Source organism: Physcomitrium patens, chromosome 9 (assembly GCF_059467195.1).
Source record: "Physcomitrium patens ecotype Gransden chromosome 9, ASM5946719v1, whole genome shotgun sequence".
Classification (NCBI taxonomy): Eukaryota; Viridiplantae; Streptophyta; class Bryopsida; order Funariales; family Funariaceae; genus Physcomitrium; species Physcomitrium patens.
The window spans coordinates 5,571,853-5,595,592 of record NC_143418.1 but is presented as its reverse complement, the minus strand read 5'-3'; the positions used below and the strand labels follow the sequence as shown (position 1 = coordinate 5,595,592).

Sequence of the window (23,740 nt, the reverse complement as noted above, 5' to 3'; positions counted from 1 at the left end):
TTATTTTTCTTATAAATATTATTATTATTATTATTATTATTATATATTTACATCAAGTAACTTAAAATTTTCAATTTGAAACCTGTAAAAATAATATAGTTAATATAATAATTTAAAAATAATACTATCTGTTATTGGATATTCATAGGTATTACATGAAGAAAATTAAAATTTTAAATTTTTAAAATATTATTATTAAAAACTATATTTTTCAATAATATTAGCTAATTTCCGCTCTAAAATCATATCATATATGTATACATATATATATATATATATATATATATACACATGTATGTGTGTGTGTGTGTGAGTATTTTTTCATTAAAATAAAATTATTTAATTCATGATTAAATTATTATTTTGATTTTTTTATCTTGTATTTTGTTATACATAATTTTTTACATTTCTTAAAATATATAGTTATATGTTTAGTATTTTTTTAATGCTTTGGTATTTAGGTTATAAATGTATGATGAGGAAAGAAAAGAAATTAAATTAAAATCTGTTTATATATAATATAATATAGTATAGAAATTAAAACTATTAAATTAACTAAAAATATAATTTTTAAAATAGATTTTTTAGATTGGATATCATCAATTTAAAATTTTAACTTTTATTATAATTTATATCATATGTTTTTACAAGTTTTATAGATATTTGTTATGTAATTTAGTTTTTTAAATATTTTGAAACTTTATTTTATTAACTTCATGTATGTCACCACAAAGCAAGGTTTTTATATATTATTAAATATAATTTTTTTCCATGCATGAGTTTAAATCAGATAGTATTATTTTTAAATAAGCAAAAAAAAAAATAGAAATTAAATATTTTCTTATGTTATAAAACTAATTGAACTAGTTTATTTGTAGTAAGAATGCATGAACTACATTTCATGATTTATATTCTCAAATTACTTGTATGCAATGGGCATAATAATTTGATTAAACCTCTTTACATGTATTTTATTCCAATATATGCAGTGTCTCAAAATTAAATAATCATGTATTAATTATGTTACAGTCACATTTATAAACAAATCTACATTATGTTTTTTAGCAAGAAAATTCATATTTTTTTCATTTTAATTTTTCTGTACAGAAAAAAATAAAAAATAAAAATAAAGGAAGTCCTGGTAGAGAATTAATTCTTGTTCAAAACAAATTTTGTGATTAATTTTATAGTTAAATGACTCAAACCTATGTTCTGATTTTACATTTGGGAACTAACTTATACAACAGTGTTTTTAGACTTGATTCATATTTGGAAAAAGAACAACAAAGTATCCAAAATTTAATAAAACTCAATAAACAAAGATGATGTTAGTATACAATACTATTTTGATATAAACTGGATATCCTATTTATTCACAACCATATCATTAATTGAACCTTTTTTAACGATGAAATTTAATAATGCCTCTATTTTATAATCCATCTCCAACAGATCTTCCACATCTGATAGAACTGGGCAAAAGCTCTCAGACATTCGGAGCTTGCGTTGAAGTTTCCACTTAAATGATCACAAAGGTGACTGCCAGCATTCTGTGAAAGAGGTGGGAGGTTGGCATCTGAGCAGGCGGAGAATGACGGCAAGTGTAGCTTGAGGTGCATCTTTCTAGGGAACTGTGAGCTTTTCAAATATATATATATATATATATATCCCAATCTGCAGCAAGCACATTATTCATTCTGACACTTACAGTTGAACTAGAGCACTGATGATACTATCCCCAGCTAAGAAGACTCAATTGTGATCAAAGCAGCCACACTACACATTTGCATATTCCTCGCATCAATAGGGTTCTTATCAGGGAAGAGAGGGCATACTGTTGTCTGCTTCAAGAGAGTACAAAGGATTGCTTTCCTAGAGTACTTGCCACAAAGAGGCTGGACGAAGGTTGCGTGATAGAAAGGGACCAGCAACATCATCAGTTGTGGTCCAGACATCTGAACCTCCACAAGTTATATGCACTCTATTTCATGAGCAAGCACTGAGCTTGGCTGTGGTCTTGTGTGTACTGTGTGAGCAGAGCAGAGAGTGACAATCTACCCGTTCACTTAATCCTCTGAGATTTAGTTCATACACAGGCCGACACTGCATTTCAAGTTTTGCTGAAGTACAGGTCATTTTTTTCCTCTCAGATATCTTTTCGTGAACAGTTTCTAAATCTGGGGATTCCTGTTTGATCCACAAAAGTTTGTCACCTTCACACTGCTCTGCTTTGCTCCTTGGGACGAATTGTTGGTTAGGCAGGGGCACAGTTCAAGTGTGCACGATCCAGGAGAATATGGCTCATTACCTTGGGCGCAGTGACCTGGGCAAAACCCTTGACTTGAAGCTTCTTTGCTGCCATGCAATCCTTGTCACTGTGCGGTGAAAACCACTGGATCAGAAAGCTTTCAAGGACTCAAGAAAAGTATGTAAGAATTTCAAATTACCGTAATCTTGAGACACTTCGACGTCGGAACTGCAGCACATGTATCTAGTAAAAGTTCGGATTCCCAGAAGCGCCACAGCAATTTTAAAACTAAGTAATTTAGAAAGTAGATTATACTGAGTGACGAGGATTTCCTTAATTTTGACAAAGGCACTTCAAATTCTTCTCAAAAGACTCCTTTAGTTGGTTTACCACCTCTTCTGCACGGGGTCTCAATGTCACTGACGCAAAAAATGTGGACAGAATCACTGGATGCAATGATCAGCAATGGAGCACGACTAAGGTGATGATTACATAGGATTCGATTGAATGCCAGATTGTACGCCTACAAATCTGTGACCAACTTCCCCAAATTCACACATTCGGCCTTGGCAGACAAACAGAAGCGGCGCCTTCTGCAGAACAATCTCACTTACATGTGCCATCGCACACCGATATAAAACAGAGATTAGTCGAGAAACGTCAAAGTGTACAGGCATATCATAAGTTGATTATCAAGACGCTTCACTAACAGTTAGACATGCTTCTGTTAAGATCAAAGCCTATCATGCCCAGGATCTGGAAGAAATTCAAGGCAGGGTGGAATGTTCCCGTAAACACATGCTGTCAGAGCGATTACTCCATCCAGCTGTCATCATAGAATTCATGAAGACGCCACATGGAGAATGGCCAAGGGATACGTGGAAAACTGTAAGGTGATACTACTCAAAATGTTTTAAAAAATAAATAAAACGATGCTAAGCTAAGACTCCATTTTCTCTTTGTCGGGTACCACAGTCTTCTGTGAAGCTACAAATTGCCAAGTTCGCTCTGGTCCATCTGCTACATACTTCCAACAACGTTTGTTTGCTCCGCTAATCTTCTGTAGCTTCCCTGCCTCTACACCTATACACACACACAATACACGACGTTATAGTTAGCCATAGGAAGAACAGATTGAAGAACTAAATAGGCTCACTGAAACTTCGGCATTCTAAAGGATAAAAGTCAAGGCGGGAGCATAAGATGCACACCAGATGCCGGATCTCTACTGAACTGAAAGTCGGATTTCTAATTAGCCAAAACTGGTGATTGATAAAATGTTTGAACTTCACAACCATAGCACCATCCCTAACTAGAGCATGAAACTAGGTTTAATCTCGGAATAGCATACAATTATAAACAAAACCACTACAGAACTACTAATGCAATGTATTTCCGAAATCCAATAACCGTGAGGACAAGTTTGAAACTACCGAACAGTTCATTGTAGAAGTTAAATAGCAGTTCTACAGAAGTTGTCACCTTTCACATGCTAACTTAACTCCTTCGTCCAATGAACAGTGATACGAACGAGATAACACTTACCTTCTTCATGATAAATTCCCCATGCGACGCCATGTCCGGCATCCTTCACACCAAGGAAACTCCACATTAGCTCGAGCCGCAAACAACAAGGGGAGAAATGCTCTTCAAAGACCCTGCAGTATGTTATTGAGGGAAGGACGCCTTACGGATTTGTAAGATTGCTCAATCAATGATCTAAAGCGCTCGAAAACATGCCATTCTTAGCGTAATCTTTCTTAGCCCATCTGTACACCCGTAATTTTTTTGTTTCTCGATCGGTTACCCTGATTGTTACAACTTAAGTAGTCATAGCTCAACGTTCTAATTTAAAGGGTGAAAGTCCGTGTTCAAAAGCATAGCGTATTGTTTGCTGCATTATCATGCATACTCACGTACTCAAGTGCCCTCCTCTACTTCGTGCACCACGCGGTTCAAAACGCTTTTGAATAACATAAACTGGGAGCGCCACACAAACATACAATCCACGAAAGACTAACCAGAAGCAATGTGAAACATAGGAACCGTTTTCTTCAACTTGACTTGCGAATCTAATTCCGAATTCCTTCAAAAATTCAAAATCAAGAATAGCGCCCAAAGAAAGCACCGCACGCTAGTAAAGAAAAAAGACAAAAAGAAAATCGACAACGATCCAGCTGCAAATTCCAGCTTCGTCCGTACTGACATAGTAATTCAAGAGGGACCTTCAACTAACCTTTCGCAACTTAACGTCGTAGAGCTTATAATACGAATGTGGCTTCCAATGCGACTTCGCGACTTTGTGACCGATACCCCAGCCAGGTAGTAGCCTAGCTACATCGAACAAATTCTTCTTCTTCGGGTTCCCTGTGCCTGGCGCCTTCGCAACCTCCGTCGTTGCAGCTCCAGCGTTTTTGGCGGCAGTTGCCATAGCCCGCCGTAGCAGGAGCATCGTGGACGAGCTCGACGTCGTCATCGCCAAAACCTCTCCAACCACAACAACAACACGACTACACTAGGACTCCCGAAAACCAAAACCCTAAATCTCACATTTCTGGCCTTCAAGGCCACTTCGGGTTTCCCTTCCCTGCCCTTCCCTTCTGTGCTCTAATCTGCCCGTGGCTGCCCAGACCAAATATATATATATATATATATATACACATAAGCATGTCGATTTGTTTGATTGATATATGACCCGTATGTTCCTACGTGGCACATGGGGAATTCGAAACTCTGGAACAGTAAGAAACTGTGAGTATATAATTGGTTAGAAGGTTGGAGTTGAACTTCAAGACCCACAATTATGGACATGATATATATATATATATATATATATTTTTATTTGGGAATGATAAAACGACCCATATTTTTACTAAAGCAATCCACCCATCATCACAATCATGAAAAAAATAATTACCTCTAGATTCATTTCTCTATCACTAGATCTGGAACCAATAAAAAGAAAGCACATTCATCCACAATCATGATAATCTAATCTTCATTGGGGCCATCTATAATAATAGCTGAAGTAGTCCTTAATTGTAGAACACTAATTATTTGTTAAATGAAGGAGGGACTTGCTATAGATCTATCTCACTGCCTTACTCCTTGTTGGAATGAGGACAAGGTTAGTCTTTCTTTCCTTTACAAGAAGAGCCACTTCGCTTTCTTGGCCTTTACATTCTGTTAATTCCTTGTAATCCCCCTCTCTTTACATTGCTACCCTACAATCCTTTGCTTTCTTTGCATTACTACCCTATGTTTGTCCTCTCTCTGTATTGCTACCATGCAACCCTCCTCTCTTTGTGATGTTTTTTTGTATGTGATGGTAATTTGTTCTTGGAGTCCACGATGACAATTGACACATTTACCAAACCTAGGACTGTTACAAGAAGAATACAATTGAAACTTGCACATGCTCAAATATAAATTTAATGACTTTTCTTTGTCAAGATGGCTCTGCCAAATGTGTCAGCATTTGTTTTTTTGTCATTGGTGCAAACATTTGTACAAAGCAATTTTGCAATTGAATCTATTATGCATCTAGGTCTGTTTCTTGTTCTCGTTAGTTTAGCACAATTATTGATAGTTATTCAAAGATTTTTTGTCAAATTTGAAAGAATTGATCAGTTGTAGTTGGCTGAAACTATAAATTGTGCTCCTACAAGGACAAGAGATAATTTTGTTTTATATGATTGTTGATATGTTGGCATTGACATTAGGAGCGCAAGCATCAGTACATAGAAGTGGAAGCACATTCACAGGGAGTTGGATGGATGACTCTTTTGTAGTCCTTTCGAAGCAAGGTAGACCAAAACTAGTATTTCCACCCATTCACCCTAAAATTGAGATAATACACTATCTGACTCCAACTTTGTAATCTTCAATTTTATCATTTATTGGAAGATCTTACTACGTAGTGTCTTAATTAGTCATTTGAATAGGCCATTGCAATCAAAAATGTAAAACATTTTTTTTAATTTTTTATAGAGTTGTGAAGAATAGGTGATTAATGTATCTTCTTTATAGTGTATATTAATCATGCAATGTAGCAAATAAGCAATGCAAATTATTCTATGCTTTAGAATTTTTGCTATAATGACATGAATGTTCTAGATTATACACTGCCATCAGGTTTGACTACATGGTTGTGTATTTTATAATTCATTGTAAAGGCTTGCAGTTCTTAGAGGAGTATATGATTTCTTAAGGGTCAATATAGGTGTAAGTGCCTACCCTTTACATACATCAGCAAGTATAAACAATATTCGTGGTGGATGAGCTATAAACAAGTCTTTTGTAGTGTTACCTTTGTTGAATCTATATTTGAGGCTCCTACAATGTGTCATAATTTCTATATGGCCAAACTCATTTAAACTTAACTTTTTCTTCAAACAAAATTTGAATATCACATAAATAAAACTTGCATCTTCATATTTTTTTGAAATGTTAATAAATTTTAATTAGAAAATGAAGTTAATTACATCATTTTTACTTGGTTAGTAAGAAATAAATTGATATTTAATATTACTTGAATTAATAACCATCTATAATTTTTCAAATGACTATATGTAATATTTTTCCAAAATAGTTTTGCTATCATATTATTGAAGTCTACTCTATTTGTAAAATATAAAAAGACAATTGTGAGTAAAAATTTGTCCTTGTAGGGCATGTAAGGATATTATGTTCCATTGACTTGCAGTTGCTGCAAAAGTGCCTTCTTATTCTTGCTTCTATAGTTTTGAACTGTGATGCAAATCATTGTGTTGATGTTTCTACATGCATGTCACTTCTAGTTCTATTTCTTGCTCCTTGTGGTCTTCCCTTTGGACAACTCACTTGCAGATTTTCCAATCACACAATTATTAATGAAAGCTACACTAATCTTTTACATAGATTCTTTTGTTTGTGAATTGATAAAACATTGAAAGTTTGATTAATAGCAACATAAAGTAGACGTGAATTTTTAGAAGAGAATGAAATTATAGGTGGTATTAGAATAAACTGGTCAAAAGTATTTACTAAGTAATATTGATGATGAAAATCACTAATTAACAAAACATCTCCTATTCTCAATAAAATTTGTATGTAATGCTTACATAGTATACTTAATATATTTGTCATTGTCCTTGTGCACAAGAAATTGAGTTCATCAATTTCTACTCTTGCTTGTTTATATTACTCAAGGACAAGATTAAGAGCATGTAAAGATACACAATTCATAACATTGGTGAAGAAACCAATATTGTATTGATGACTAATATGGGTTTGTTCTAAACTTTCTTGAGTCTTCAATTCTCTTGTTGTATTTTCAAAAAAGTAAAAGAAGAATTTGAACTTTTCTAAAGTCTTTGATGAGACTTTCAAGTAGGATTTTAATGTTGAATGTTGACCTTCTACTTGTGATGTAGTAACACTTCCAAGGTGAAGTAGATTATTTGTCCAAGCTTTAAAAAATTTCTACTTATGTGATATCTAAGTATTCTTTAAATATTAAATAGCTACATGAACAACAGTTGGAATGTACTTGTTGTAAAGATTAGCCCACTCCAAATCAAAAAGCTCCAAAGAACATATAGTAATCACAATTGTCCAATCTGTAAGAAATGAAAACCATCCTAAATCTACCTTGTTTGAAAATTATATTTGGAAATTTGCTAACATATTTTTTTGAATATCCCAAATGCAAAGTAACACATTTGAAGTGAGAAATATTAATTCAATGGCATTTATCAATGCTAAATCTCTATCAACACCTATGAAAATGGGTTGAATTTCTCCATACACTTGCTAAAATTGAGTTAATGCCCAACAAAAGAAGAATTTTGTTTCTTCTTGGAAAAAAACAACGACAATGGTAAATGAGATATTAAAACTTGTCATTCCTACAACATATAACATTGGCATTCTAAATCTATTTTTTTTATATGTATAATCCATGGCAATGGAAAAGTAGTATCTTTTTGCAAATTAAACAAAATCAAAATGTGTAAAAATTAAACAAGTAACTTTATCCTCTTTATCATAATGATAAGTAAAATTGTAATTAGCTTCTTATAAAGTTTCCATACAGCATATAATATGTGATCATCTAATAAGTACAATACAACATAATTTCTATTATTCATTTTAAATTGTTTGAGCAATAACTTTGCTAATAACATCACTCTCATATAAGGCAACAACAACATTTTTTGGTGGAATTCCTATGACTAGCAATTATGAAGTTAGTTCTTTTCTGACTAGTTGCAAACGGCAAGCAAATGGATTGCCTTAAAGAGAAAAAGAAGTTTTATGCTTATAAAGAGTATTTTGAACAATCAAATGCCATTAAATACTATTATGCAAATGATGGAGCATGCAATGCAAATAGACATTCTATCAGATGACTTGCACTGTTTTATTTGTGAGTATGATAATTATGATCTTAGAAAACCTCTCCTTTGTTATACTTACAATCAATGCAATCTGTATGAGAGCATTGTTTGCATACAACATAGCCTTGATTGTACATAAATGCATCAATACTTCATTTCATTTCTTCTATACTCTCAAATATCCTTCTAGTGGTACACAAATATATCCCTCAGTTTCTAATGCAAAATGCAATAAAATTGTAGAATATACAATTTCTTCTCCTTTGTCCACTACAGGCAATCTGGAAAAGAACATATACTAGAATCACATGAAGAAGTAAATTGAGTATACACATACGTATAGGGTAAGTAGGGAAAGACCAATAGAAAGATATTATTACTAGCCATTGAAAACTATTGAGAATTGTTGGAAATTATATCCAAAATAATAATTTTGTTTATCCAAATGTAGATAATTGTCTTAATGATGAAGAAGATTTGTATTATCCATGTACAAAATTGTGATGATGGGTGGATCACTTTAGTAAAAATTTGGGTTGCTTTATCATTCCCCTTTATATATATACATATATATATATATATGCAAGACAAAAATAATGAGAAAAGAATAATAATAATAATAATAATAATAACAAAAGGATGTACAAATCCACATTGTCTTATAAATGAATGTTGTAATATAAACTTGTGTGATAGAGATTTTATTTTAATTTTTTTTTTCTTTTCACATGATTGTGATTTTAAATATTTGTATTTTTTCAAAGCATATTGCTTCAAATGTAAACTGGAACAATGGAAAGTAAAGAAATAAAATGACCACTTTGACTTTTTCAGTTTCCTCTCATCTTTGATATTCTACAAACCAAGGTTTTTGTACTTATAGATCATTTAATTTTTATTCTAAATATGAATGCTGCTGGTTGCAACTATATCTTTATTACTATCATAATACCCATATAATAAGAATTCATGACCAATTTTTAGTATTTTATTTTAAATTTTATGTTTAAGAAATTAACAAAATTGACATTGTGAGAAAATCTTTCTCCTGAACGTGGTGCACTGATATAAAACCTATTTTTAAGTTTTATTTTTATTTTATTTATGGCTAAAGTGACCAAAGTGAGAGATAGCATAGTTGGTCAGTCACAACATGCATGAGAATTGAGAAGAATTGAAAATTGAGAATTGATTAGTATTACCAAAAGCATTATTTTTTATATATTGTAGGTCTTTGTGTTTATGATACAAATATTTCTTCATAACTTCCAATAATTTTTTTTTTCCGAAGTTTGTGAAGAGTTGTTTTATGACTTTGTAAGAGAATTTACAAATTTGATAAAATTTCATGTCTTCAATTTATAGTTTTCTTCTCTTAAATTTAGAGGCACTCTAATTCAATGATTCAATCAAATCACTTTGTATTGTTTTTAAATTAGAATTGCATGTTGATCTGAAAAAAAAAATAGTAAAAAAATGCTTATGTAAAGCAAAGACAATCAATTCTGTAAGAAGTAAAGGCAACCTGTAACCAACAACAAAAAAGTTCTCTTAAAACTTAATAAATATTGTTTTTGTGTACTTATTATGTGAATAGAATCATTTTTGTTTTGTTTTGTTTTGTTTTTTTTTGTTTTCCTGATTCTTATATGTTAGTTTTGATCCTTAAAAATAAATATCGTGCTTTTGATGAAGACTTACAAAAACAATATAAGAATAATAATAACTGAGAAGCCATGTATTCAGAACGACAACAAAACCATTTGAGGGTTTATACCCACGTTACTATTGATAAAAGAACAACAAGTGGAAATGACATCATTTTTAGTAATCACTTTACAACCAAGGTGGTTTTAATAAGAAAGAAATACAACCAATACTTCACATCCTAAATCCATTCTACAACACAAAGATTGAAAGAAAAATGGGAAAATTCATGGTAGAAGAAGAAGACTAGGATTGAGAAGACACAAGAATTTCCTTAAAGAGAGAGAGGGGGGAGCAATTTCGGAGGTACCCAGTGCGGGGTTTGAAAATTGCATTGACAAAGCTTCGGCCACCCACACTATATATATATATATATATAAATAGAAATAGAAACATATATGTTGTTTTATTTTATTTTATTGGTTGTGACGACAATTAATGAGGGGCAGGGGAGGGGAACGGCGTTCCCGAATGACGTTGATCACGTGTGGGTACGGGTCTGACAATGGAGGGTGCCGTGGTCAGGGGAAAGCAACGCCCGGGGCTGAGAAGCACTGGAGACCGTTTTGAGTGGAAAAGGTCCCTCCCCTCTCTCCCTCCAATTTCGGCATTTGAATTCCCCAGCCTTGCATTTGATCGGGTCTCCTCTTCCTCCCTCTTCCTCCTCGCTTCGTTCCATATCAATTTTGAAGCTGTGGGGGCTCCATTCCCTCCTCTCGCCAGGTGCTGCTGCTGCTCTGTATCTTCAAATGCCGTTCTCTGTCTCTGACTTCGCCCATCTCGTTGCTGCTCCTCGTGACCGGTACGTTTCCTTCTCTTCCTTCGGGCGGTCGGTGAGTCGGCAAGGGGGGCTTGTGATATGGTTTGCGTTCTCGTCCTCGCATTGTCTTCGTCTTTGTTGCCTTCTGTCGTCTCCTTGTCCGTTCAATGTCGGATTGGTGGATTCTAGGGGGGTTGATGGAATGGTTCTGCATCACAGTGTGTTCTCGAGGAGGTGAGGTTCAATGCAGTTGTGATAGTAATAGAGCAGTGTCGCCGAGTGGTTGATTAGTTTTCAATGTTCCGAGGAGGTTGTGAGGATGTTTCGAAGGGTGTTGTCGGGAGTAAGAGTCTCCGATTCTATGATCCATTTCTGCCAAGAAGGACAAGTTTTCGATCGGTTTCATCAATTGATTGAGAATGTCTTTTCTGAAAAGCTTCTTCCCTGTATTTATGTTCCTCCTGGTCCGACGCGTTTCTTTCAAGAAGGACGTCTCAGTCTAATTACGTGCAAACAGTATTCAGGTTTCTCATGAGCAGATGTCTATGGAATTTTCTCTTGGACATGTGAATTGAGCTGAGAACAGGAGATAGTTATCTGTAGTTGGTGTGAATTTCTGCGCCGTCTCTACTGTACTTCTCCCCACCAACTGCGTGACTCTAGCTTAGTGAGATCGCATGCACTACTGCTCAAGGAGTGCATTGTCATTTTCGCAGAGTTAAGATGATTTGACTTTTTACAGGGCAACAGAGTGAGAATGACTTGGGACATCAGCCCTAGCTCACCCTAATTATACAAGCACGCACTGTACTGCAACCAATATGAGGCTCGTCAGGCGAAAACAGAGGAAGCCAGATGGCTGTGGGAAGGTTCTTTTAACCAATACTATCTTGATTTTGAATTTTTTTGCGGTACCCTTGCGAGCACAATTATACGTGTCCCATCCTCCTGCACAGTGGCTATTCTCATAGCGTCTTCAACAGTTGTGATTGAGCACTCGGGTCCTAGTGTTCGCGCATTACAAGATCTTGGGCTTCCCTACAGACCTGATTGGGAATTTGATGTAGTCAGCATTTTAATGTCCGGTACGAATTTCTGCAGCTTGAATTAGAACGAGTCATTGGCTTGACAACAGCAAACCCAAATGGGTTAGCATGCAACGGTGTGAATGAAGAGCTAGCATACATTGCTGGTTGTGTAATAGTTGTATACAATGCAAGGACGAACTGTCAGACCCGTTTCCTCACAGCACACGGGAACCCCAAACCTTTTTCTTGTGTCGCATTCTCAAGCCATGGAGGAAAATTCATTGCTGCTGGAGAGGTGATGTCTTTGTAAACGATGCTCCCAACTTATATCTCAGCTTTCATGTCGGTGTACCAGTTTTTTAATTTTCCAGTAATGGGAACTAGGATGCTGTTTGCGGCTCTATCAATTGCCCCGCTCCCGATACATTGATGACTCACAATCTTATAAAATGCTTGTTTGTCCAACAACAGTCAGGGCACCAACCGGCTGTTCTGGTTTGGGAAGTCGCCACTCTCACGTGCATTGTTGAAATGAAGACACACAAGTACGGAGTCTCATGTGTACAATTTTCTCCAAATGGTAAGGTTAACCGAGAACCATAGGTTTTACATATGTACTGGATTGAGCTGGTTAAGAATAATCTGCTGGCTAGCGCTATCGTTCATTTTGCAAATTTTCTTTCTAGTTCGGCCACGATCAGTTGTTGCTGCGAAAAGGCCCTTTTAATCTTTCTTTCCTTTTTTCCATTTTTCCGAACCTGCATCCTAGCTCTCTTGTCATGCTTAAACGTAATCCGATTCCCGATATATATCAACACATGCATGAGCAATTGGATGCATTTCTATCTCTGCTAGAAATGATTGCTTTGCTTTTGGTATAACTGGGTGGTGATCCCTGTACTCTTATTATTCTAGTTTCTCACTTGGAAGCCCTGCTTAAGTTTTGAAGCCCCGGTTTCTGACGCTCTTTTGTTATTGTGTTGCGTGTTGTAGGTAAGCACTTGATATCACTTGGTCTGCCACATGATGGATACATGTGTCTCTGGGATTGGAAAAGTGGAACTCTGCTCATGAAAACCCGAGCAGCGTCCGGTTCCTTGGTAGCGTCTACTGTGCAGTTCGCCACAGATGGCAGCTATTTCGTGTCCGGTGGGGCGAAACACCTCAAGCAATGGACTATCGGTGGTCCTCGAGCAAGATCGTCATCTGGTATGACTACCAATCCTGGCATGGATGGAAGGCCTGTTAAACTGGGCAGTCAGAAGGAGAGCATATTTGTCTCTCTGTCATCCCCAGCCACTTCAAGAGAACAGAATGCCGGAGCTCCTGCAAATCAACCTATTTATGCGTTGACATCTTCTGGTAATAGAACCTCTCTTGTAGAGACCATTGTATGTTTCAGTTTTTGTGGTTGGGGTCACTATTATTGTATAGCTCCTTGTGGTTGACGGTCTTAGAGTACCTAAGAATCGTCCTTTCTTCTTTTGCACGTGCTTGCGTGTACAGCATACGTAGGCAGATGGGATAATTTGAGGAGTGTCTGACTGGCATTGAAATGTGTGTTGCACTTGTGCAGGTGTTCTTTGTCTTCTTCATTCTGGGTCGGCTATTGAAAAGTGGGTTGATTTACAGGTGAATTGGAACGGTTCTTGAATGTGAAAATATTATGAATTGTATTGGCTTGGTTTACCTTTCAAATTGCTTTCACAGTACACAAATACTCTCTGCTGAATGTAGCCATATGACGTCATTCTTTAGTTTGATTAGTAAGAATACTTCTGGTTGAGTTGATGGCCCGTCGGTTTGTGGTTCGTTAATTGTATGTGCAAACAGCCGCATGATGCCTTAAAATGACATGATTTTCTGTGAGCAGGTGCGACAAGCGTATGCATTGGCAGCGTCGGAGGGTTATGTAGCTTGTGCATGTAGCGATGGTATAGTTCGGATTTTCTTGCAAGGTAGTCTCGAATATTCTTCCACTCTTCCTCGGCCTGCACCCCATGGCTATCATGGCCTCACAGACGCCAACGTGGGTGCCTACTTGGCTGTGGGTAATCGCGTAACAGATGGCATAAGGTTTCCAGATGCAATTGCGTGCAGTTATCTCCAGCAAGGCCAAAATATTGGTAAGACTTTCGCTCACGTTGAGAAAACAGGTTATAGCAGTTATCTTTTCACGTACGCATTCGATTAATTAGTCTTAAGCGAGTAGTGTTTAGCTTGATGGTTAACTTGGTCAGAAGACATGGATTGATTGATCCCTGCTGTATTTCTCATTCCAAATGTTTACCAATTCGTTTGGCTTGCAGCTGTTATCTATGCCGATCATAGCTTGTACGTGTGGGATGTTCGGAGCTACTCAAAGGTCACTTTCTAACCAAGTGTATCACTTTTGCTCTAGCTATGATATTGGTCAGTGCAATCAATCGCTGTGAATAAATTTAATTGTAAACCTCGTTAAAAGATATTGGAGCTCAGAACAAGGCATATGTCTCAACGGTTTTCATTTGATTTTAACTGCCCAGGACTCCAATCCAGACTGGATGTATCTTGTAAATTACGTATTGATTACATTATGTTGTGAGGCATGTCCAGATTGGGAGATACCGCACCTTTCTTCCCCACAGTTCCTGCATTTGGGATGTAGTGAGCTTACCTGACCGGTTTCATTCAACATGTGTAAATAGTGTGCCCCGTGGGGAATCCTTCGCAACTTGTTCAGCCGACGGATCTATTCGACTGTGGCACCTCGATCTTGGTCATGATGACACATCTGAAGCTTCTCCTATCCACTCATCAAGTGACAATGCACGCCCACAAAATGTGTACAACAAGGATATTTTAGGAGTTCTCTACATAGGTTTCGCACCAGCACTCTCAGCTCGTATTATATGTGACATGGCTACATATCTATGTTCCCGAAAACAATTATGGCTTGTGATGAGCGTTTTTATGTATGATTGCTCCTGTAGTTACGCTTGAATTTCCGTTTGCGTTCATGACTTGTGCTTTGTATTTCCTTAAGTGACTCGTTGCTATCGCCCCATTCCTGTTTCTAATGCGTCGCCAGTTTTCAATGTGTAACCTGCTAGACTTTAATGTGATTTTTGTTTTTTTTTGTATTGTTTTGACGGCAGATACTTCGGGAGAGCTCAAGGGAAGGCTTTCTACTTCTGGTGCAGGTGAAGAAGCAGTTGATACAAGCGTTGGATTTCGGTCCATTACTGTGAGCCCTGATGGGAATCATCTGGCAGCTGGTGACAGCAGTGGAAATCTTCGCATTTTTGACCTTAATAGTCTGCTTCTTCACAGTTTTCAGGTATATACGGCTACGGTACTGTATTCTTAGATAATTCCTGTGACAACAGGGTTTTGACGTGGATTATAGTTCCCCCTGTTCTGAACTTGAGCTATTGGGTAGAATATTTCTTTCTTCTTTCTGTATGACTGCCCTCTCTTGCAATTCGCTAGCCCTAAATAATCTGTCAATAACTGTTACTGGTCATTTTTTTAAATTTAGATAACTGGCATTTCGTTGTAACTTTTATGTGGAATTTATGGTAGCTTATGCCTTAAGATGTTTACATCATCGAATTTTACAGGAAGCGCATGATGCCGAAATCCTATCTTTGGCCTATACCACTATTGTCAATGAGAACAATCCTTGCGACACAGCTCTCACATCTAATTCTTTGCTGGCCTCTGGAGGGCGTGACCGACTTATTCATGTCTATGATGTTAACAGGTGACTTTCATGTCATTACGTCACGCGTCCTCAGAAACTCTATTCTTAAAAGTATCATTTGATGGAAAGTGGTTTTTATACAGTTTCCAGCGAACAACTTATTATGGTGATACATGAAAATGCTGGATAGAACAACTACATGAGTGTTCTAGTGGGGCATTTACTTCGTGCTAATCGAGTGATTCCTTTAAAGTTGTCCAGCAGCTCTTTTGGCTTGCGCAATAAAACCTGCGATTTGGGAGCCTTTTCCTGACGGGTTTCTTGTCGTGAACGATTGTAGATACTATGATGTGGTTGAGACCTTGGATGATCATACGTCGTCTATCACTACAGTCAGATTCGCTTGCAACGGGTCGAAACTTTTAAGCTGCAGCGCCGATAAGTAAGTGAACGATTATTCAGAATGAGTTGAATTCAAACAGAAATTCTCCTTGTAATCTGTTTTGAATGTATCATGCCCTATGTTTGAACCCGTTGATTTTTCTATATGACGGCGCTGATTCCGACAAATTGAATTCCTCGAATATTTTGTTACTTTTTTTTTTTTTTTTTTTTTTTTTTATTTTTTATGAATGGGCAATACTTTTTGGCAAGTAATGTAATCCTACTGAAAGGTATATGCATTATGCGCTGCGTAACTTCCTAATAGATCTTGAAAGTTCGAAAATTTGCCCATATTCACGTTTTTTATTTTTGTGATTGTCTTACAGGTCAGTTGTGTTTCGAGATGTTGCAATGACAAAGTCGGGATGCAAGGCCTCGCGCTACCATCAGGAAATCGCCACACGAGGCACTATCTACGACATGGACATAGATGCTTCTGATAAGCTCGTCGTCACCGTTGGCCAGGTTATACTGTTTTATATTTGTCGGTCGAGGTTGTGTTGGTTGTGTTACTCAGGTTCATTTGTATAACGCGTTCTAATTTATCCTTAAAATTGCGGCAAACCAAAGAGATAACTTAAAATTGTATAGCTAATAATGTTCCTACATGAAATTTCTGTGCTCGATGCCGTGCCACTTCTCTGATCATTTATTTTAGTACCAATGCATAGCCCCTCATGTTGTTGTCTGCTGGGGATGCAGGAAAAGAAACTTAACATCCTGAGCCTAGCAACTGGTAAGCCCGTGCGATGCTTCAAACCGGAAGGTGACGTTGGAGAACCTATCAAGGTACACTGCAATGTTTGAGTAAAAAGTTATTTGGAAGTCTGCTCTCGACTGATCAGTAGTTACGAATCTGGATTGAATCTTAAATTTTGCTGTAGTAGAAACGCTGCATGTGTCTTGGAAGAAATCCTTGTTGTGTTTTAAATACTTGTGGGATGTAGGTGCGGATGGATCCAAGTGGGGTTTACGTGGTCTGCTCGCACTCGGATAGATGTATGCGCATCTATAACTTCATAACTGGAGAGCCTTTAGCTGAAGCTTCAGGTCATGCAGAAGTGATAACTGGAGTAACATTCCTTCCCGATTGTCGGCGTCTCATTTCTGTAAGTATTTTAAATTAGCAGACTGGAACTTTTGCATCATGCATATGTAGTGCAGTAGCACGGATAGTTATGAGCTAGATGTTCTAATCAGCTATTTGGACACGTCGAGTTTATAAGAAAATTGGAGATTAAGTTGTATATCTCTGCTAATGTTAGTCAAAATACGATGGTAAGGATATCAACTTTGAATTAATTGGAATGCTGAAACATGGAAATTAATTTCAGGTAAGTGGTGATAGCTGCATCTTCGTGTGGCGGCTGCCTATTAATCTTTCACGGGTCATGCGTAAACGTTGCAGCGTTGTAACTGACCCTCGACCACCTCTTAAAACGCTTAAATCATCCGTGCCTCGATCCAATATCAAAGACATCCCCAGAGCTGCAAAGATACCACGCGTCCACCAAATGAAAGGAGAAGCTTTGGATCGGACTAATGAGAACGTATGTCCTGATCTTGAAGAAAATCAAGCTGATCCAGATGGAAAGAAGCGTCACAATGCGGGCACTCCATGTAAAGAGACGGAAGGATCAGCGGTATGAGCTTGCTCAACTTGCTGTATTCAGCTTGGTTAATATACACCGGAAATCTTAGGTGTAACTATGCTTGAATATTGTTATCACTAGGATTGCGACAATTTCTTTCTGGACGTATCTTTAAAGTCTAACTTGGTTCAGAGCACCTATTCACCTTGCGCTGTGGTGGGAAAAAAGATTGTAGTGTCAGACTCATTGTGTAGGCAACGGCTCTTGGTTTCCTTTTCTTCCAAACCCAGTCTTCTAAGGGAGGCTTGCGTGGACAGTGTCGATACCGTGGTTAACACCAAATAACGCAATCATTCGGATGTATGTGAAAAGAATATGCATCTGTTTGTTTAGTTCCTCACAGGTGGAGATTGATTAGCGTTATGCTGGATTTCTCCCGACGTTGGTGGCTCACGTCATGGCTCTTGACTTGGTTCTCAGGTTGGAGAAGTGACTCCCGCAGCTTTTAAGTTCAGCGTGTCAAGGCTACCTCCATGGGCACAAGCGAAAATTGCACGTGATGAAGCTCCTCCTTCTGGAGGTGAGGAGCCGAATACAACCGAGAATAAAAATAAGGCACTGCAGTCCAGATGGACAGAGGTACTAAGCAACCTACAGTTTCGTCTTATTTTAGCATTAGCAAGATCATGTTTGAATTAGAAGAACTTCATGTCTCTGCTCGCGATTCATTCTAACTCTAAGAATCACCATAACAGCGTCTAGGTCGTGATGGATACAAGTTGTTCTCTGAATTCATGGAAGAATCCACCCCGCCAGCAACAATACGCCCAAGTGGATTTGGAGCTAAGAGACGATTTTCCGTCGAAGGAGTAAGTGTAGCAGATTCAGACAGCACTCCTGAAAGTACAGCCTCTCAGCTTCCGAGTAGTCCAACCTCTAGTCCCAGTTTAGTCCCCAGGTAAGTCACGGTCTACTTTGCTAATTAGTTTCATGATTTTGTGATTATGTTATCTGTGGACTTTATTTATGCACATTAGGGCATAAGATTTTCAACTTCATTGTAGCTAAATCCAAACAGCGATTGAGTTTGGATACTTGCACCAACCTCAACGCCAATTAGAAGACAAATACATTGAGAACTTCTAGACTAGAGTTCTGTGTGGATTTGAAATTATCAAGACGTATCTACGAAGATCTAAAATTTCATTGCCTTTTGGATACAGGAAGGAAACTCACTGGACTTCAGTTCATACTGTATTCTTGGATGACTCAGATTTCGACGATATCAGTCCCAAAATAGTCGCGCTTCCTCATGGTGCTCAGACACATCCCCAAACTACACAACGCAAATCCCCTTTGCGTGTTGTAGCGGGAAACCACAAGAGTGAAGCAACTGGTGATGCGAAGGTTGGCCCCTCAAATGACGAAGGAGAGACTGCTGACTTCAAACGTGCCAGTGAAGCGGAAGATATTGTTTATTATACACCTGGATCTGCCGGTGTAGAAGTCCAAAGTGGGGAGAGGACTTTGTTTAAGGTGTCCTCAAAAGACAAAAATGAGGCGATGGAAGATTTTCATTTAGCCCCTATGAGTCCATCGGACATACCTAAAACAAATGGTGAAAATTTTGGAGACGAGAAAAGATTAGCCAGGGAAGACAGTGGGAAGTTGTCCTTCGAAAGTGAAGAAGATGAAATTGTTGAGGATGATTCTTTCAGTCCGTGCCGGGATCTTTTCAGTGCCCACTTCTACAAGCTAGCATCAGATCCTAAGGTCAGCAACCTTACCTTGTTTTCAGCAGTTTCTTCTATTTAACTGTGTTGACAAGCTTTATGACTATCTTGAATTTTTCAGGTCTTGTTGTGCGGCACTTAGTTTGCTAAAGCTATCACCTAAATGTTTATCTTTCTATACCCGTTCTGAATGTGAGGTGCTAAATGATGGGACGCACTCTGTTGGATGTAAGAGTTTTTCCTAAAAATCATTCCTGTGATCTAAATGGTAAAATTATTGCGACGCCAAGTATGCGCCGGTGTTTGAGTATCTTGTGTTTTAAAATTAAGATCTGACAAACATTGTTCTGCCATAAATCTGTTCAGCTGTTCCACAGTTGTGTAATCCCGTATAGCAAGTCGTAAGAGCTTGTATGGAGATAAGCTTCCTATTTAACATCGTTTCATTGGACGTACTCCGAAACGTTGATAACCCTCTTTCTTTGAATAGGTCGAAGGATCCGTCAGAAGGAGCTTTTCTGCCCGGTTTTTTGCACAGTCGAACCCTAAACTACCAAGATCGACTTCTTTCCCCTCTTCCCCTGCTGAAAACGGAGAAGAAAATGGAAGAAATGTTGACGCATTGTTGGAAGACAGTGTTGTCTCTGAATTATTCTTAGAGAAGAAATCTATTTCTAAGGAAGAACGGCTCAGATTGCACGAAGAAGAGGTGATGACTCCGGCATGCTGCATCATCGAAGTGTCGGATCTTTCATTGCGTCCAATCTTGAGATACGTCGATAATAAGTGTTTTGATCTTCTTTGATTTGCTCCAATGGAATTCCGGTTCGTTCTCTATCTAACATGTGATCTTGCAACAGGTGGACATCACTGAAGTTCAGCTCAAGAATGAATCACTAGTCAAGTTGAATGACGAAGATTCTTGGCCAACGAGCCATGCAGTACAGGCAGACAGGAGCGGTGCAAAGAAAGGTGCACAGGAAAGATCAGAACACTTGCACGGGGAAGGGTCCTTACAGATGCCAGATCTTTTGGCGTCTAGAAGTCCTCAATTGAAGCACGAAAGAAGCGAACGTCTTTCTCTGAAGTTCAAATCTAGGACTCCAATACCATCTCCAGCTCCAGCTCCATCTTCACTTTCCCCGAAGTTGCAAGACGAAGCTTTAGAAAAAATGGTTTTTGACTGCAGTGAGCAATCGATTTATAGATTAAGACGTGAAGCACAACAGAGTCGGATCCAAGATGAGTCGATCTTTGGGATTTCCAAGCTGGGTAACGCATCTAACGATCTCCTTAAGTCAGTAAAGTATGAAGTTCCAACTGCGCCTACCGTCGCTGAACTTCAAAATTCCGGGGATACCATATGTTACCAAGCTGTAGACGGTGTTGTTGGCGAACATGGCTGTCCATTGATGGGAGCGACCTGTGACCGTGACTTCCAATCTGAGGACAAACCATGTGACGAGAAAAGGGATTCTCCTTCATCGACAGGTACAATTTCTTGAAAATTCTAACCGTCTGTTCCTTTTTCGATAAGCACTGTCTTTCTGTTCTCTAATTTGTGTTGAAGAATTCAGAGTCCTCTCTGGTAACATAATCTTTTGCTGCCTCCTTGACTACTGTGTGAATCAGGTGAAGTTGCAATCCGAAGTGACACAGAACCTTGTCATTCGTCACATTGGGAAACCTACAATACAAGAAGGTCCACAATGAAAGCATTACCACGCCCTGTGGAGGACTACCAGAAAGCCCTGAAGGAACTAATGGATGCAGCAAGCAAGGCTTCCGTTCTTTTTGACGAGGTTTATTCGTTCTGCTACCAAAGTAACCCGACTGGATCTAGACTTGATTCTGTAAATATTCCAACGTCAAGTCTGCCACCGGATGTAGTGCGTTCTGGCCAAGCTTATCAAAGGTTGGCACCAGTCACTCTACAAGTGATCCAGAAACTTGCAGATAAAGTGTCAGCTTGTTCTTTTCCTTCAGGTTCTTCAGATGGCTTAAAGTCACCCGACAATGCTACGATTTGCGACTTTTCCTTCCACAAAAGCACTGACTACGGTGAGACCTGTGTAGAATGTTCATGTACTGCTCAGAAACATTATGCGTTATTGTTTTTAATTTGACTGAATGTGTATGTTCGCCAAATCCATGGTCATCTTGTTCTTCACTGGACAAGTGTCCAACTGCCATGTTTTGAACGATTTCCTGGATTTTCCTGCTATTAATTCGGATCAAACTTGTAAGAGCTTATTGCACATGGACTGGGGCTGCGTATTTGATAAATCCGTATACAACTAGCTTCCCCACCTGTACCTTTGCTAATGCTTTCAGTACTCACTGATACGCATGTTTGCAGGGGACAATGGCCGGCAGTCATGGAGGGCCAGTGGAGCGTCCATAGATTCAGTACTGTCTTCCGTGGATATGGAGAACTTCATCTCACGATACTCCGAGAATTTAGCTAGCCAGGTGCTTGCTTTGGTGCAAAAATCTCTTGCAACCTCTGCGCCCTCTTGAAATTTCTAAATTCTCATGAGTATCCCAACATACACATATCAACACCTTCTGTCTCGATACAAGGAGAATTTTCTGTTGGAAGAGTTTCTGGTATCCATATTGAAGAACTTGGTAACTTGTATATTTCATTTTGGGTGCCACTTGTATCAGAAAACACTTGACTTGCAGTTTCTAGCTGCAAATTTCTAGGTTTACTCTGGACTGGAATCGAAACGAGGATTACTATTAATCTTTTGATAGATAGATTTCAGATCCTTATCTAAATGTAATGTAGACACATATTGCGTGGATCACTGAATGTGGTCCGGGAGTGTAAAGGCTTCTTCGGGGAAAGTTCTGGGAATGAAGTTTAAGATTATTCTTTGCGAATGAGGGTTGTGATTATTTGAAAACGGTACACCCCGTTACACACTAGTAGAAAGTGGAATTCTTGGAACTAATTCGAATTGACATTTGTTACTTTCCCAATTGTATAATTGTCTTCTAGAAGTATTATTTACTCCGATGCATTTAATTTGTGCATGTTATCACTATATGGTAGTATTAGCCCATGCTTGTACAAGGGCTCTCTACTGATTCTACTTTTATACCTCAGCTCTGTGCATTAACTCTTCTTTATATCCTTCATCGGGCACTCATAAATTGCATACGATTTAAATTACATTAGTGCATTAGTAATTACATTTGTACATTGGTGCATTTTTAATTACAAACGCAGTGTTGATGTACTCCACATTTCCAAAAAATGATTCACTTGTGTAAGAATTTGATTTTTCTTTGAAACAACCTATTATTGTAAAAAATTATCAATTTAAAAAAATCTCGAATTCAAAATTATAATTAAAAAAAGAAGTTTAGTTTTTTTATAATTACATTAAATTATACTTCAATAAAAAAAATTAATAACAAAATAAGGATCAATCATCATATTTTTTAAAAAATATTTACAAATTTATGATAAAAACGTGTACTTTTTAAGTGATAAAAATTTATTATATCAGATGAAATATTGAATGTATTTTTACACAACAAGATAATTTTATATTTTTTCTATATCTACTTGAATTTATTTTTTATAACATTGTATAGTAAAATATTACAAATACGGATTTATTGTGTTTGTGATAAAATTTCTAAATTAGACATGTTTTATTTTTCAAAAGCTAATGATGTTATTTTTTTTATTAAATAATATATAGATCAATTTAAAAATATTCTAATTTTCAAAATAAGTTTTATCTGGCTTTCAACTTAATAATGATTGTTTTTAACTTAACAAATCCTAATATATTTTCTATAGCTTTTAATTTTTACCAATTATTTTAGAAATAAAAAATTATATTAGAATTTTATATTTAAAAGTAATTCAAATTGTTAAAAGTATCAAATTCAAATTGTTAAAAGTATCAAATTCTAATTTAAAAGTATAAAATTATTTACAGTTTTATACACACATATTAGATAATTATTAAATAAATGGCTACAAGAATAATTTGTATTTATGATTTAATCTCATTCTGTATTAATATATTTTATAAATCAACATTAAATTCTTAAGTTTTATTTAAGATCTTTTGTAGTAAATAGAATCCTACATACAATTATTATTTTCATTTAATTTTTTTGAGCCATAGAAGTGCTAG

At 37.1% G+C, this 23,740-nt stretch overlaps 3 protein-coding genes across 3 annotated transcripts; 1 reads left to right on the top strand and 2 right to left on the bottom strand.

Annotated features, from left to right (window-relative positions):
• Positions 1-469: 469 nt before the first annotated feature.
• LOC112286362 (uncharacterized) lies at positions 470-2,925 on the bottom strand. Its single transcript, XM_024528172.3, has 2 exons — positions 2,741-2,925; positions 470-2,375 (listed from the first exon to the last, which is right to left on the bottom strand). Exons 1-2 carry the CDS (start codon positions 2,923-2,925, stop codon positions 2,255-2,257), a joined length of 306 nt encoding a protein of 101 aa, XP_024383940.1. The 3' UTR covers positions 470-2,254.
• Positions 2,917-4,770, bottom strand: LOC112286360 (uncharacterized). Its single transcript, XM_024528171.3, has 3 exons — positions 4,485-4,770; positions 3,794-3,836; positions 2,917-3,331 (listed from the first exon to the last, which is right to left on the bottom strand). The coding sequence occupies exons 1-3, from the start codon at positions 4,722-4,724 to the stop codon at positions 3,189-3,191; spliced, it is 426 nt and encodes a 141-aa protein (XP_024383939.1). The 5' UTR covers positions 4,725-4,770; the 3' UTR covers positions 2,917-3,188.
• Positions 4,771-10,997: 6,227 nt separating this feature from the next.
• Positions 10,998-22,573, top strand: LOC112287104 (uncharacterized). Its single transcript, XM_073536432.2, has 23 exons — positions 10,998-11,137; positions 11,838-11,964; positions 12,197-12,418; positions 12,595-12,708; positions 13,122-13,485; positions 13,700-13,755; positions 13,997-14,249; positions 14,433-14,488; positions 14,719-14,983; positions 15,261-15,442; positions 15,726-15,868; positions 16,149-16,250; positions 16,579-16,717; positions 16,955-17,041; positions 17,200-17,361; positions 17,587-17,895; positions 18,325-18,483; positions 18,600-18,802; positions 19,068-19,617; positions 20,068-20,286; positions 20,438-21,068; positions 21,210-21,638; positions 21,937-22,573. Exons 2-23 carry the CDS (start codon positions 11,917-11,919, stop codon positions 22,095-22,097), a joined length of 4,854 nt encoding a protein of 1,617 aa, XP_073392533.1. The 5' UTR covers positions 10,998-11,137; positions 11,838-11,916; the 3' UTR covers positions 22,098-22,573.
• The last annotated feature ends 1,167 nt before the right edge of the window (positions 22,574-23,740 follow it).